The sequence below is a fragment of the Rutidosis leptorrhynchoides genome, chromosome 3 (assembly GCF_046630445.1).
Source record: "Rutidosis leptorrhynchoides isolate AG116_Rl617_1_P2 chromosome 3, CSIRO_AGI_Rlap_v1, whole genome shotgun sequence".
NCBI classification, from domain to species: Eukaryota; Viridiplantae; Streptophyta; class Magnoliopsida; order Asterales; family Asteraceae; genus Rutidosis; species Rutidosis leptorrhynchoides.
Window position 1 is genome coordinate 74,092,552 of NC_092335.1, and position 18,284 is coordinate 74,110,835.

Consider the following 18,284-nt stretch of genomic DNA (forward strand, 5'->3'; position numbering starts at 1 on the left):
CTAAGAATTAGGGAACAGACACCCTAATTGACGCGAATCCTAAAGATAGATCTATTGGGCTTAACAAACCCCATCCAAAGTACCGGATGCTTTAGTACTTCGAAATTTATATCATATCCGAAGGGTGTCCCGGAATGATGGGGATATTCTTATATATGCATCTTGTTAATGTCGGTTACCAGGTGTTCACCATATGAATGATTTTTATCTCTATGTATGGGATATGTATTGAAATATGAAATCTTGTGGTCTATTATTATGATTTGATATATATAGGTTAAACCTATAACTCACCAACATTTTTGTTAACGTTTTAAAGCATGTTTATTCTCAGGTGATTATTAAGAGCTTCCGCTGTCGCATACTTAAATAAGGACGAGATTTGGAGTCCATGCTTGTATGATATTGTGTAAAAACTGCATTCAAGAAACTTATTTTGTTGTAACATATTTGTATTGTAAACCATTATGTAATGGTCGTGTGTAAACAGGATATTTTAGATTATCATTATTTGATAATCTACGTAAAACTTTTAAACCTTTATTGATGAAATAAAGGTTATGGTTTGTTTTAAAATGAATGCAGTCTTTGAAAAACGTCTCATATAGAGGTCAAAACCTCGCAACGAAATCAATTAATATGGAACGTTTTTAATCAATAAGAACGGGACATTTCAGTTGGTATCCGAGCGTTGGTCTTAGAGAACCAGAAAATTTGCATTAGTGTGTCTTATCGAGTTTGTTAGGATGCATTAGTGAGTCTGGACTTCGACCGTGTTTTCTTTAAAAATGATTGCTTAACATTTTTGTTGGAAACTATATATTTTTAACATATGAATATTATGTGATATATTAATCTCTTAACGTGTTTGATATTATGTGATAGATGTCTACCTCTAGAACAAGTCCCATTGACTCACCTAATAATAATGAAGAGTCAAATGTAAATTGGAATGATTTGTGGACTGATTCACAAGTTCCCGAAGAGGAACCGGAAGAAGAGTCGGAACCAGAAGAAGAATCGGAACCGGAAGAAGAATCGGAACCGGATGAAGAAATAGAACCGGTGGGGGAAATAATAAAACGGTTAAGTAAAAGAAAATCCTCAACCAACCGACCAAGGTTAATTATGGTCAATGGTGTTTCCGCTAAGGAAGCAAAATATTGGGAGGACTACCAATTCTCCGATGAATCGGATTCCGACGAGAATTCCGATGATGTTATAGAAATTACCCCAACTGAATTTAAAAAGGCAAAAGAAAATAATAAGGGAAAGGGCATAAAAATAGAGAAATCTAATTCCAACCCCGATGAACTTTATATGTATCGTCAACCCCCGAAGTCCTTAAGTTGTAACAATGACCCGGGAACCTCTAAACCACCAGGTTTTTCTAAACCGTTGTGGAAAACGACAGTTAGTATTAGGGGAACATCATATATCCCTAGAAACTTGGCAAAACGAACCAAAACCGAAGAAGAAGAAATGAGCGAGTCGGAATAAGATAGTTGTATTCGTGTGGTGTAATATATGTAATATAGTGTTCTTATGCTTTATGATATGTGTAAAAATTGCTTGTATTAATAAGTATTTTTTTATGAATCTAACTCTTGTCTATTTTACAGTATAAAAACACAAAATGGATAGACAACCCAATATTTTAAGAGACCTACCCGGAGACATGATTGATGAAATCTTGTCTAGAGTCGGTCAGAATTCCTCGGCACAACTATTTAAGGCGAGATCAGTTTGTAAGACATTCGAAGAACGTTCCAAGAATGATTTGGTTTATAAAAGGCTTTCGTTCGGAAGATGGGGGATATCACATTGGGAAATCCATAAGTTACGATGTGTTTACTTTGACGCATATATTGCGGGGAACCCAAATGCTATTTTACGCAACGGGTTAAGAAATTATTTTGACTCAGTATATCCAAATATAGGACTTCGTGATTTAGAAAAAGCGGCTAACATGCAACATAAAGAAGCATGTTATGCTTACGGGTTAGTAATGTTCGCTTCTCACCAAAGTGAGAACAAGAACATCGGGCTACAACTATTAAACAAAACGTTCCCTCAAGTGACGGAGTCGGTAATTGGGGTAAGATATGAGGTTTTTAGGTTATTACGAGACTGTTGGTCATTACGTAACCCTCGTCCCTTTGACGACGTTACAACACGCTGTCTTATCAACGGCCATAACGGTTATGTTCCACAAGACCAAGGATGGGAAGTAATCCTAGTAAAACCAGAATGCATGACTTGTTTCTGGACGTATGAATTACGTGTCTTTATTGTCTTTGCTGAACGACTTGTGTACTAGCTAGAATTATCTTCACAACCATCTTGTATCAAATTTATTGTGTGCTATATTTCATGCTATATGTAAAATAAGTGGTATTGTAAGTTTGTAAAATATTGTGTAAAAGTTTGAACGCGAAATATTATTACAATCTGTTTTTCATATAGAATTGTAGTAGTTGAATTGTATATTAGCTACTAAGTATGAACTTAACGGGTAGGTACTACCCGAATTTAAACTTATAAAACGCTAATATGAAGAAAAAGCTTTTATAAATGAGTTCATATTATGCTACAAAATACTATTAACTACTCTTAATATTCTGTATGATTAACTTGTTCCATTTAACTATTTTGAAGGAAATGGCACCGACTACTCGACACACCGTGAATATGAATGAAGAGGAATTCCGTACTTTTCTAGCTTCAAACATAGCCGCAGTACAGGCTGCGCTACATACCAACAATAACCTTGGATCTAGCAGTACAGGAAATCGTGTAGGATGCACCTACAAAGAATTCACTGCCTGCAAACCTTTGGAATTTGATGGAACCGAAGGACCGATCGGATTGAAACGGTGGACCGAGAAGGTTGAATCGGTGTTTGCCATAAGTAAGTGTACTGAAGAGGACAAAGTGAAGTACGCTACGCATACCTTCACAGGTTCTGCGTTAACATGGTGGAATACCTATCTAGAGCAAGTGGGACAAGGCGATGCGTACGCACTACCGTGGTCAGCATTCAAGCACTTGATGAACGAGAAGTACCGTCCCAGAACCGAGGTCAATAAGCTCAAGACAGAACTTAGAGGGTTACGAACCCAAGGATTTGATATTACCACGTATGAAAGACGATTCACAGAATTGTGCCTATTGTGTCCGGGAGCATTCGAAGATGAGGAAGAGAAGATCGACGCGTTTGTGAAAGGATTACCAGAAAGAATCCAAGAAGATATAAGTTCACACGAGCCCGCCTCCATACAACAGGCATGTAGAATGGCTCACAAACTAGTGAACCAGATTGAAGAAAGAATTAAAGAACAGACTGCTGAAGAGGCCAATGTGAAGCAAGTCAAAAGAAAGTGGGAGGAAAACGGTGATAAGAATCACCAATACAACAACAACAGCAATTACAACAATAATCGCAACAATTATCCCAACAATCGCAACATCAATCGCAACTACAACAAACGGCCCAACAACAACAACAACAACAACAACAACAGCAACTACAACAATCATCCCAACAACAATAATAACCGCAACAACAACAACAATCAGAAGCAACTATGCCAAAGGTGTGAAAAGAATCACTCGGGGTTCTGCACCAAATTTTGCAACAAGTGTAAAAGAAATGGTCATAGCGCGGCGAAGTGTGAGGTCTACGGACCAGGGGTTAATAGAACGAAAGGAACAAATGGTGTCGGAACGAGTAATGGTGGAGCAAGTAGTGTCGGAGCAAGTTATGCCAATGTAGTTTGTTATAAATGTGGAAAACCAGGCCACATTATTAGAAATTGCCCGAAACAGGAGAACACGAATGGACAAGGCCGTGGAAGAGTTTTCAATATTAATGCGGTAGAGGCACAGGAAGACCCGGAGCTTGTTACGGGTACGTTTCTTATTGACAATAAATCTGCTTACGTTTTATTTGATTCGGGTGCGGATAGAAGCTATATGAGTAGAGATTTTTGTGCTAAATTAAGTTGTCCATTGACGCCTTTGGATAGTAAATTTTTACTCGAATTAGCAAATGGTAAATTAATTTCAGCAGATAATATATGTCGGAATCGAGAAATTAAACTGGTTAGCGAAACATTTAAGATTGATTTGATACCAGTAGAGTTAGGGAGTTTTGATGTGATAATCGGTATGGACTGGTTGAAAGAAGTGAAAGCGGAGATCGTTTGTTACAAAAATGCAATTCGCATTATACGAGAAAAAGGAAAACCCTTAATGGTGTACGGAGAAAAGGGCAACACGAAGCTACATCTTATTAGTAATTTAAAGGCACAAAAACTAATAAGAAAAGGTTGCTATGCTGTTCTAGCACACGTCGAGAAAGTACAAACTGAAGAAAAGAGCATCAATGATGTTCCCATTGCAAAAGAATTTCCCGATGTATTTCCGAAAGAATTACCGGGATTACCCCCACATCGATCCGTTGAATTTCAAATAGATCTTGTACCAGGAGCTGCACCAATAGCTCGTGCTCCTTACAGACTCGCACCCAGCGAGATGAAAGAACTGCAAAGCCAATTACAAGAACTTTTAGAGCGTGGTTTCATTCGACCAAGCACATCACCGTGGGGAGCTCCTGTTTTGTTTGTCAAGAAGAAAGATGGTACATTCAGGTTGTGTATCGACTACCGAGAGTTGAACAAACTTACCATCAAGAACCGCTACCCACTACCGAGAATCGACGACTTATTTGATCAACTACAAGGCTCGTCTGTTTATTCAAAGATTGACTTACGTTCCGGGTATCATCAAATGCGGGTGAAAGAAGATGATATTCCAAAGACTGCTTTCAGAACACGTTACGGTCATTACGAGTTTATGGTCATGCCGTTTGGTTTAACTAATGCACCAGCTGTGTTCATGGACCTTATGAACCGAGTGTGTGGACCATACCTTGACAAGTTTGTCATTGTTTTCATTGATGACATACTTATTTACTCAAAGAATGACCAAGAACATGGTGAACATTTGAGAAAGGTGTTAGAAGTATTGAGGAAGGAAGAATTGTACGCTAAGTTTTCAAAGTGTGCATTTTGGTTGGAAGAAGTTCAATTCCTCGGTCACATAGTGAACAAAGAAGGTATTAAGGTGGATCCGGCAAAGATAGAAACTGTTGAAAAGTGGGAAACCCCGAAAACTCCGAAACACATACGCCAGTTTTTAGGACTAGCTGGTTACTACAGAAGGTTCATCCAAGACTTTTCCAGAATAGCAAAACCCTTGACTGCATTAACGCATAAAGGGAAGAAATTTGAATGGAATGATGAACAAGAGAAAGCGTTTCAGTTATTGAAGAAAAAGCTAACTACGGCACCTATATTGTCATTGCCTGAAGGGAATGATGATTTTGTGATTTATTGTGACGCATCAAAGCAAGGTCTCGGTTGTGTATTAATGCAACGAACGAAGGTGATTGCTTATGCGTCTAGACAATTGAAGATTCACGAACAAAATTATACGACGCATGATTTGGAATTAGGCGCGGTTGTTTTTGCATTAAAGACTTGGAGGCACTACTTATATGGGGTCAAAAGTATTATATATACCGACCACAAAAGTCTTCAACACATATTTAATCAGAAACAACTGAATATGAGGCAGCGTAGGTGGATTGAATTATTGAATGATTACGACTTTGAGATTCGTTACCACCCGGGGAAGGCAAATGTGGTAGCCGATGCCTTGAGCAGGAAGGACAGAGAACCCATTCGAGTAAAATCTATGAATATAATGATTCATAATAACCTTACTACTCAAATAAAGGAGGCGCAACAAGGAGTTTTAAAAGAGGGAAATTTAAAGGATGAAATACCCAAAGGATCGGAGAAACATCTTAATATTCGGGAAGACGGAACCCGGTATAGGGCTGAAAGGATTTGGGTACCAAAATTTGGAGATATGAGAGAAATGGTACTTAGAGAAGCTCATAAAACCAGATACTCAATACATCCTGGAACGGGGAAGATGTACAAGGATCTCAAGAAACATTTTTGGTGGCCGGGTATGAAAGCCGATGTTGCTAAATACGTAGGAGAATGTTTGACGTGTTCTAAGGTCAAAGCTGAGCATCAGAAACCATCAGGTCTACTTCAACAACCCGAAATCCCGGAATGGAAATGGGAAAACATTACCATGGATTTCATCACTAAATTGCCAAGGACTACAAGTGGTTTTGATACTATTTGGGTAATAGTTGATCGTCTCACCAAATCAGCACACTTCCTACCAATAAGAGAAGATGACAAGATGGAGAAGTTAGCACGACTGTATTTGAAGGAAGTCGTCTCCAGACATGGAATACCAATCTCTATTATCTCTGATAGGGATGGCAGATTTATTTCAAGATTCTGGCAGACATTACAGCAAGCATTAGGAACTCGTCTAGACATGAGTACTGCCTATCATCCACAAACTGATGGGCAGAGCGAAAGGACGATACAAACGCTTGAAGACATGCTACGAGCATGTGTTATTGATTTCGGAAACAGTTGGGATCGACATCTACCGTTAGCAGAATTTTCCTACAACAACAGCTACCATTCAAGCATTGAGATGGCGCCGTTTGAAGCACTTTATGGTAGAAAGTGCAGGTCTCCGATTTGTTGGAGTGAAGTGGGGGATAGACAGATTACGGGTCCGGAGATTATACAAGAAACTACCGAGAAGATCATCCAAATTCAACAACGGTTGAAAACCGCCCAAAGTCGACAAAAGAGCTACGCTGACATTAAAAGAAAAGATATAGAATTTGAAATTGGAGAGATGGTCATGCTTAAAGTTGCACCTTGGAAAGGCGTTGTTCGATTTGGTAAACGAGGGAAATTAAATCCAAGGTATATTGGACCATTCAAGATTATTGATCGTATCGGACCAGTAGCTTACCGACTAGAGTTACCTCAACAACTCGCGGCTGTACATAACACTTTCCACGTCTCGAATTTAAAGAAATGTTTTGCTAAAGAAGATCTCACTATTCCGTTAGATGAAATCCAAATCAACGAAAAACTTCAATTCATCGAAGAACCCGTCGAAATAATGGATCGTGAGGTTAAAAGACTTAAGCAAAACAAGATACCAATTGTTAAGGTTCGATGGAATGCTCGTAGAGGACCCGAGTTCACCTGGGAGCGTGAAGATCAGATGAAGAAGAAATACCCGCATCTATTTCCAGAAGATTCGTCAACACCTTCAACAGCTTAAAATTTCGGGACGAAATTTATTTAACGGGTAGGTACTGTAGTGACCCGAACTTTTCCATGTTTATATATATTAATTGAGATTGATATTTACATGATTAAATGTTTCCAACATGTTAAGCAATCAAACTTGTTAAGACTTGATTAATTGAAATATGTTTCATATAGACAATTGACCACCCAAGTTGACCGGCGATTCACGAACGTTAAAACTTGTAAAAACGACTTGACGATATATATATATGGATATACATATGGTTAACATGAGATTATGATAAGTAAGTATCTCCATAAGTATATTAACAATGAGTTATATACATATAAACAAGACTACTAACTTAAGGATTTCGAAACGAGACATATATGTAACGATTATCGTTGTAACGACATTTAAATGTATATATATCATATTAAGATATATTAATATATCATAATATCATGATAATATAATAATTTAACATCTCATTAGATATAATAAACAATGGGTTAACAACATTAATTGAGATCGTTAACTTAAAGGTTTCAAAACAACACTTACATGTAACGACTAACGATGACTTAACGACTCCGTTAAAATGTATATACATGTAGTGTATTTAGATGTATTAAAATACTTTTGGAAGACTTCAAGACATATATCAAAACACTCATACTTAACGAAAATGGTTACAGTTACTTTCCCATTCTTTTCTTTCATCAAGAATTCTAGTCGTATTCTTACCCGTATTATACACAGCTTCAAAACGTACTTACTATGGGTATATACCAATAGGAACTAGCATGGGATTCCACTCTTGATTATGTCATGTATGACTAATCAATTTTAACTTCTACCATGAGCTAGTCAACTAACTAGAACTCCTTTTAACCCCACTCACCACTCACCAATTAACACTCATCATTCACTCCATTTCACTTCCAAATCTCTTTCTAATTCTCTCTCAACACACCCACACTATTATGAACGTATTTTTCCAGTAGTTAATCATCATCTTCATCAAAAATCACTTCAAGAATCAAGCTATAATCATCATAGGAAGAACACTTCAAGAATACTTCAAAAATCCCTTCAAGTTTACTAATTTACTTCCAAGCTTTCTAATCCATTCCAAGTAATCATCTAAGATCAAGAAACCTTTGTTATATACAGTAGGTTATCTTTCTTATTCAAGGTAATATTCATATTCAAACTTTGATTCAATTTCTATAACTATAAACTATCTTAATTCGAGCAAAAATCTTACTTGAACTTGTTTTTGTGTCATGATCCTACTTCAAGAACTTTCAAGCCATCCAAGATCCTTTGAAGCTAGATCATTTCTTGTCACTTCCAGTAGGTTTACCTACTAAACTTGAGGTAGTAATGATGTTCATAACATCATTCGATTCATATATATAAAACTATCTTATTCGAAGGTTTAAACTCGTAATCACTAGAACATAGTTTAGTTAATTCTAAACTTGTTCGCAAACAAAAGTTAATCCTTCTAACTTGACTTTTAAAATTAACTAAACACATGTTCTATATCTATATGATATGCTAACTTAATGATTTAAAACCTGGAAACACGAAAAACACCGTAAAACCGGATTTACGCCGTCGTAGTAACACCGCGGGCTGTTTTGGGTTATTTAATTAAAAACTATGATAAACTTTGATTTAAAAGTTGTTATTCTGAGAAAATGATTTTTATTATGAACATGAAACTATATCCAAAAATTATGGTTAAACTCAAAGTGGAAGTATGTTTTCTAAAATGGTCATCTAGACGTCGTTCTTTCGACTGAAATGACTACCTTTACAAAAACGACTTGTAACTTATTTTTCTGACTATAAACCTATACTTTTTCTGTTTAGATTCATAAAATACAGTTCAATATGAAACCATAGCAATTTGATTTATTCAAAACGGATTTAAAATGAAGAAGTTATGGGTAAAACAAGATTGGATAATTTTTCTCATTTTAGCTACGTGAAAATTGGTAACAAATCTATTCCAACCATAACTTAATCAACTTGTATTGTATATTATGTAATCTTGAGATACCATAGACACGTATACAATGTTTCGACCTATCATGTCGACACATCTATATATATTTCGGAACAACCATAGACACTCTATATGTGAATGTTGGAGTTAGCTATACAGGGTTGAGGTTGATTCCAAAATATATATAGTTTGAGTTGTGATCAATACTGAGATAGGTATACACTGGGTCGTGGATTGATTCAAGATAATATTTATTGATTTATTTCTGTACATCTAACTGTGGACAACTAGTTGTAGGTTACTAACGAGGACAGCTGACTTAATAAACTTAAAACATCAAAATATATTAAAAGTGTTGTAAATATATTTTGAACATACTTTAATATATATGTATATATTGTTATAGGTTCGTGAATCAACAGTGGCCAAGTCTTACTTCTCGACGAAGTAAAAATCTGTGAAAGTGAGTTATAGTCCCACTTTTAAAATCTAATATTTTTGGGATGAGAATACATGCAGGTTTTATAAATGATTTACAAAATAGACACAAGTACGTGAAACTACATTCTATGGTTGAATTATCAAAATCGAATATGCCCCTTTTTATTAAGTCTGGTAATCTAAGAATTAGGGAACAGACACCCTAATTGACGCGAATCCTAAAGATAGATCTATTGGGCTTAACAAACCCCATCCAAAGTACCGGATGCTTTAGTACTTCGAAATTTATATCATATCCGAAGGGTGTCCCGGAATGATGGGGATATTCTTATATATGCATCTTGTTAATGTCGGTTACCAGGTGTTCACCATATGAATGATTTTTATCTCTATGTATGGGATATGTATTGAAATATGAAATCTTGTGGTCTATTATTATGATTTGATATATATAGGTTAAACCTATAACTCACCAACATTTTTGTTAACGTTTTAAAGCATGTTTATTCTCAGGTGATTATTAAGAGCTTCCGCTGTCGCATACTTAAATAAGGACGAGATTTGGAGTCCATGCTTGTATGATATTGTGTAAAAACTGCATTCAAGAAACTTATTTTGTTGTAACATATTTGTATTGTAAACCATTATGTAATGGTCGTGTGTAAACAGGATATTTTAGATTATCATTATTTGATAATCTACGTAAAACTTTTAAACCTTTATTGATGAAATAAAGGTTATGGTTTGTTTTAAAATGAATGCAGTCTTTGAAAAACGTCTCATATAGAGGTCAAAACCTCGCAACGAAATCAATTAATATGGAACGTTTTTAATCAATAAGAACGGGACATTTCAAAAATATATGTATGTATGTATGTATATATATATATATATATATATATATATATATATATATATATATATATATATATATATACACATATATATATACATATAACCTATAATTTTAAAGTTATTTTGATACTATTAAATTGTTACTAACAATGTTAAACGTTACACATTTTGATTGGTTTAAACATATACTCGTATTTACTTATATTGTACCTTATTTTATTCTATTGAAGTCACACTCGGCGACAAATTACAATCAAAACATGTGTAATAAACCAAAAACATAAAGATTATACATTTACATTTGTTGTAATTTATATTTGATTTTCAAATTCGTCGCCGAATTAATATTTTATTAACTATTCAATGGATATTCATTAACCCACTTAATCCATTGGATATGAATATGAATATTGATGGATGAAATAAAATCAAATGGATATGAAAACGGATATAGATGAATAAAAATCGAATGAATATAAATGTGTATATGACATCACTCGATCCATATCCGATCAATTGTTATCTCTAAATGTGAGAGATGTATTAGGCTCACAAATAGTCTAACCCCTTTGTTATGTTTCATATTTTTGATGTTTTTTTATCTTTGGATGTGGAGCAATCATTTATTTATTAATTGTCTAACTCCAGCCTCACCATAAAATATTAAAATGACGAATTCAGTCACTTAATTTTTATTTTTTTTTATTTTTATGTTTTAACGTTTTCGTTAGTTTTGACACTTTAAAGTATTAGTAACTTGATACGTTTTCGATACCTAGCAATAAATATCACAAATTGTCCGACACTTGAAAACGTCAAAAAAGAAAATGACACTTGATACGTTTCATCGATCTTTCCTTTTCGACGTTTTCAAGTCTAAAAAAATTGTGACACTCATAGGTGTTAAATCATATATCAACGTGTCAAATATAAAACCTTTTTGTAGTGATTATACTCACACACATATATGGATAAACTAAGAGAAGTATGACATTGTCATGCTTTCGTGTAAAGAAACCCTAGAATTGATGTCTACACACGAATAATATGCCCAATAAGTAAATATAATTTCTAACGTACACGAGTAATCACAATCACTAATACATGTGTTAATTTTGTTATAGATTTACAAAATGCAAACGTAGTTCGTGAGGTTGAGATTAACCATCAAGTCACCAACCTTAGATACCAGAAAACCTTCAAACAATTTTATACAAAACACTCATGCTTTCACTATCATAAACTCATAAGAACTTATTTATATATCATACATGCATATTCATTCATAAAAAGATTAAGAGAAGGCCACTAATGTTTAGTTTTGAACTCCAATAATGCTTTAGCACAAACGGCTCATGATATTCTAAATCGATAACCAGAAGACCAATGCAACTCATCTACTAGGCTTTGAGGGAATTGGCGACATCAATAACAAAGCGGTATCTAACATCAGATTTCAATATACGCTCCATAGCAGTGTTTACGTAATCTATTGGAATAAGCTCGATATCTGCAGTTACACTATGGTCTGCTGCAAAATCAAGCATTTCTTGTGTCTCTTTTATCCCTCCAGTTGCACTACCAGCAACGATCTTCCTCCCTGTTAAGTCGTCGGGTTTAGTTAACGTAGTTATACAACAAAACAAAATCATACTTACAGCAAATGATCAGTTGCTTACCCATAAGTAAAGGAAATACAGGAAGCTCAAGTGGCTTCTCGGGGGCACCAACAAGAACAAGTTTCCCATGTGATTTAAGCGCAATGAGAAATGGCTCAATAGAATGAATAGCTGAAACTGTATCAATTATTCCATCTAATGAACTCCCTACAGCCTAATTGCAAAAAAAGACCATATAATAAGTCCAACTTACCAATAACTACGTGTGTTAGATAAAACATAATGATTCTTAAATAATCTGAATGATTCAAAACTTCTGAATGAAAATGTTTGATAATCTTTATGAATCAACAATATATGAATGTTAACGTTTTAAATGAATGATATATTTAATGTACTTGTTTGATTAATTCATGTCTTCATGATATGATTTAAGTAGGATATTACAGAAATTTAGGTATTTAATGGTTAATAGAGTGTTTCAACTTTAAATGATTCAACATTATACTGAACCATTTAGCATGATATGTCATTTCAGAAACAAATGCGTTGAATGCCGAATGGTTCAGCATTTAGCGCTGAACCATTCGATTAAGAGGTAAACACACACACACACCATAACAAATCCTAAACTTAAGAAAATTTTTTGTAGCATACCTGCATCTGTGTTGGATCTTTGCTAACTACGAAATGATCAGCTTTAAGTCCTTCGAGTGCTTCTTGCTTCTTAGCAGATGTAGTGCTGAAAACAGTGACTTCGGCACCAAAAGCCTTAGCCATTTTTACAGCAACGTGACCGAGCCCACCGAGACCAACAACACCCACTTTCATACCAGGTTTATCTAATCCAAAGTATCTCAGGGGACTGTAAGTTGTGATCCCAGCGCATAGCAATGGTGCACCAGAATCAAGTGGCAAATTCTCTGGCCAACGTAGAACAAAATGCTCATCTGCAACCATGTGATCAGAGTAACCACCGTATGTACGTGTGCCATCAAAGTAGGGGAAACCATAGGTCAAAATCTGTTTCGGACAGTAACTTTCAAGATTATCGGCACAATTTTCGCATGCATTGCATGACCCAACAAAGCATCCAACCCCAACATTGTCTCCAACTTTAAATTTCTCTACTTTGCTCCCTACTTCTGTCACCACACCTACAATCTCATGCCTGTATTCATCATGACATTCATAAATTTAGTAATTTGTCCATGCAAGTTCAAACTTAAAAAAAAAAAAAAAAAAATGTTTAACTCATCCAAGTTGTGTCATTATAGAAAAAATCGGCTTCATACAGATGCAAATTTATATTATTGCAAAGATAAAATATCATGCAATAAGAAAAATGATCGTTAGCTTTTATTGTATGATATTTTAAGGTCCAATTGTCAAAAAATGATCGGAACATGATCAAAATATTTTAAGGTCCATATTATACATTAAAAATTAAGTTAAAAATTTAATTTAAAAGACAATAATTTTATACATCAAACCATATATGAATACATACGATATTCAATGACCATGGATGATCTCCTGTCTTTCGAAAAGTACAGTACTTAATGTTCTAATTCGATTTTAATGATCTACTGACGTAAATATGCTTTGTTTTGCATGCTCTCTCATGCTTTCTAATTTTATCTCTTTTTAAGTAATAAAATTTATTTATTTGCCTTTTAAAAAAAACAATATTCAGGAATGTATTTATTTTTAGACTTAACAATCTTATGATTAAAGAATGAACTTGGAGACCGGCCGGTAATCCATTGGCCCTTTCACAGAAACATAAAATTTATACTTAAACTACCCGATCTATCTCAAATTACTCGATATTAGTAACTGAAAATAACACAAAATATTAGAGTGAGATCTATTCGGTAAGTAAAGAAAATAACTAACATAAATAAAATAAAATGAGATCCGGAAATTAATCGATCTGTTTACACTTATATTGGAATTTATGCTAAATTTATAAGTAAGTTAATAAATTGCGAAGACTTTAATCACACAATCACAGAAACTCATAATATTAGGTAACCTACGAAACATTTGATTTGGTCTTTGGTGCAAAAACATTAAACATTAGGTTGAGTCAACACAGTGGTCAAGTCAAACATTATGTTGCTGTCAACAAAATCAATCATCAATCACCAGACATCAATATACCAAAATTAAAATGTATATTCATCATAAGCGATAAAAAAATTGTAAACGAAAGAGATATTATATATTAGGACAATGCTAAACGTAGCCCTTAGGGCTACGCTTAAGCATACCAAATTTAAGTTTGAAAACTCCGGTTAATTAATTATAAAGTATAAATATTCCTTTTTTAGTATCGAGTTTCCTTATATAACTTTGGCATTAATGTTATTCATGGCAGGGTTAAGTTATATAAATGGAATAAAATTATTTTTGGTATGCTTAAACGTAGCCTTTAGGGCTACGTTTAGCATTTTCCTATATATTAACATACCCAGGAACAATAGGATACGTAGTCATGCCCCATTCATTTTTAGCAAAGTGAAGATCAGAATGACAAATTCCACAATACAACACTTTAAACCTCACGTCTTTGTCACCTGTAGCTCTGTATCCATAAAAAAAAAGATATCGTATGGATGTTTAAATTTATCTCTTTAAATACATATATAGTCAAAGACTCAAAGGTTCAAACATAATCACTTAAGGTACATAACTAAACTATGAGAGCTTAAAAAGAGTTTTATTCTTAGTTGGTTCACCAACGAAGCACTGCTTCAATGGTACCGCGGTTACACTTGTGTACTCGCAGGGCTAGAGGTCTCGGGTTCGAACCTCGTCACCCGCTCTAGGAATTGAAACATTATTCCTTGAAGGTGGCCCAAAGGGAAGGTTTTACCGACCCGCTCCGGGACTAAGATCCGGCCCGCCTGCCCCTCGGGATGGTTTAAGGGTCGGATCCTCAGAGTGTGGTTCGGGTTTCCTGCCCGAAAGCGCTTGTGTGTGTGCAAATGATGACTAGGCTTCGGTCCGGACTGATGCAAGCTTGCCTTTCAAAAAAAAAATAAAAATTCTTAGTTGGTTCAAACTTATAAATATTAGTGAGTAATTATTATATTATATATTAATGTAAACTAAAACAAAAATGAAAATAATTTGAAAAGCATCAAATTTATATTTGAAATCAAATTTATATTTTTATGTTAACATGTACACAATTACTATTTGAACATACGAACAACCACAAAGATATATATAAATCAAACTATATTATTCGTTTATATCTGCACATTAATTAGTATAATAAAATGAACATATCACATGCTTAACATGTATTTGAGTTTTCTAACTTTTACTATTTGTCAATAATATAAATATTATTTAATTAATAATTAATTAATATTAATATTTTAAGTAATTTGTGAAGTTTAGATGTATAAAAACTATGTACTTAAAAAAATCATTGCAACTTTGTCTATTTTATGGTTCTCATCCTTTGATTAACAAACGATTAAAAATAATCAAAATGATAACATATACCTGCGGGAGAAAGTGATGGGAGAAAGAACTCCAGAAGTGTCACGAGCAGCATATCCGTAAGCCTTAATTGGATGTTCAGATTCGGGTGAGTTCGACATTGTTGGATTTAATGGATTGTGTGAAGAAGAAAGGTTGATTGGGTGGTGGTATAAATAGGGTAAAAATTGATACTAATAAAATGATTACATGGGCACTGATGTCGAATTAGTTCCCAAATGACATTGGCACTTGCGTGTGATAAAACATTAATAATGTAGAAGCTAATTGATTTGTTTGTTTTATAAAAGTAATAAAGGGCCGGTGCATTAGTAGATCATATGATGATCATTGTATAGTATAGTACGAGTATACAGAATAAAGTAATTTCAAATCTTGTTAATGGATTTTCAAGTCAAGTCTTTTGAATGAATTTCCCTTAGAGCTAAAGGAAAAAAGTTCGATTGGCTTACTTGGCTAAGTAGTCCGAGCGTTTATCTTTCGTGTTAGTTTAGCTTTACGGTTGCTCTCTTTGCAACCTATGTCGAGATTTCTTGTTGTTTTGTAATTATGTACTCTTCGTGTAGTCTTTCGTTTGATTATCTATAAAATTGCTTGCTTTTCAAAAAAAAAAAAAAAAAATAATCTTGTTAATGAAATGCATGCCGTCCAAAAAAAAATCAAATTCAATATTTTATTTTTTATTTTTATCGAAAGGTCTTAACGTATATACCTTTGCTATTAAGAAATTATAAATAGAAACATTTAATATATGTTTGAGCGTCTTTTGTTGTTGTGGTTGATGATTGATTACCAACTACAGAGGGACTATATATTAAATAAACACAATAATGACATAATGACAAATTATAATTTAGTCAAAAACTGTTTGGTTAGTTATAGTGAAGAGACCCGTGAAACTGCGAATTTGTGAGAAAAAAATATTACTACGTATTTTTTTTTTTTTTTATAAAGACAAGTTGTTGACATCGAATACTCTCATTTATCACGCACGTACACGCTTTCGGGCAGAAAACCCGAACCTCATTACAGGGATCCGAACCTTAAACCATCCGAGGGGCAGGCAATGGGAACTAGGTCCTGCATACGGGTCGGTAAAATCTTCCCCGGGGCAATCCGGCTTCAGGAAATATATATCACGGATATTTTCAAAGGGAGAGACTCGAACATGAGACCTCCACACTCCATCCCAATGCACAAGTGTAAAGGAGTGAACCACTGGACCACTAGGTGGGTTCTAAAGAAAAAATTATTGAATGATATGTTATAGTTGACGAATCCGAAATTGAATGACGTGTTGTATTTTCATTGTTAAAGAATCAGAAATTGTTCATTGTTTAGGGTATGATTAGATATTCCAAACTGAATCCAATTTGAACTTTTAGACATAAACGGTGAGAATCGAATTTGTGCAAAACACTACCTCAAGGAGCCAATCGATTAGTATAGCTCTCATCTTTTCATTGCAAACTGAATCCAATTTGAACTTGCATGAATTGGTGGTGTATTTCAAGTCTTTGTAACTTCTAAGAATCTAAGATATACACACACACACACACACATATATATATATATATATATATATATATATATATATATATATATATATATATATATATATATGTGGTTCAAATCCCATTTTCTCCGAAACAAAGTGTAACACCCGTTTTTCAGTTACACGTTATTTCGAGCGTCATTCGAAATACGAGGCATGTAAGTGTATATTTGGATCCCAAATAAAGTTGGAGTTGATGTTCTAAAACCTTACCATTGGATAGTAAATCTCATTACGTTTCCAACGATATTTGATTCGTCGAAAACGGAGTTACGGTTTGAAAGTTACGACCAAAACAAGTTCAGTTTCAGACTCATTCATTGGGACTCCGTCCAGACTTTAGGACGCCATCCAACAATGAAGGTTAGGACGCCGTCCAAGCTTTTTGGACGCCATCCAGAAGGCCTGACGGGCCAGCAGCTCTATTTTACTCAAATTAAAAGGGGTATTTGGGTCTTTTCACTTGGGGTCGGTTTGGGATCATCAAAAATGATCTAGAACTCCATTTGGAGCTCATTCTCACCCACACAAAACACTCTCATCTTATTTTAGAGAGAGAGGGTTAATTTAGAGTGAGAAAGCTTGGTTTGGTGAAGAAGATGAGCGTTTCGGGTCAAAGCTCGAGAGTTAAAGTTGTTCCTTTCGTTCACGGCTACATTTTGGTAGTATTGGTAAGTCTCAACTCCGAATTTCATTGTTAAGATTCTTGTGTACATTTAGGGTTTGAGCTTGTTATTTGTAAAACCCTTTTAGATGATGAAGAGGGTTTATGGAAACCCACTATTTTGATATTTTGCGGGTTTTGGGTTGGTTAATGATTTAAGCATGTTTAAGGTTTGTAAGTGGGGTATAATCACTAGTATTAGTGATTTTAGGAGTGTTGGAACTTGTAAGACCCATTTGGGGGTAAAATGAGTGAATTTGGGTTATGTTGAGATAAGGAAAACCCTAATAGCTATGATCTAGGGTTTGGCCATGTGAATTGAAGTTGTAAGTGTTAAATTGTGTTGATTGGTCATTAATACACTTGTAAATGATGGAAGAATTGTAAATGGGTCATGTTTGG

The 18,284-nt window shown here is 34.5% G+C and overlaps 1 protein-coding gene across 1 annotated transcript; it reads right to left on the reverse strand.

Moving 5' to 3' along the window:
* Positions 1-11,925: 11,925 nt before the first annotated feature.
* On the reverse strand, positions 11,926-15,764 carry LOC139896356 (mannitol dehydrogenase-like). Its single transcript, XM_071878988.1, has 5 exons — positions 15,667-15,764; positions 14,621-14,734; positions 12,802-13,315; positions 12,205-12,358; positions 11,926-12,125 (listed from the first exon to the last, which is right to left on the reverse strand). The coding sequence occupies exons 1-5, from the start codon at positions 15,762-15,764 to the stop codon at positions 11,926-11,928; spliced, it is 1,080 nt and encodes a 359-aa protein (XP_071735089.1).
* Between the last annotated feature and the right edge of the window lie 2,520 nt (positions 15,765-18,284).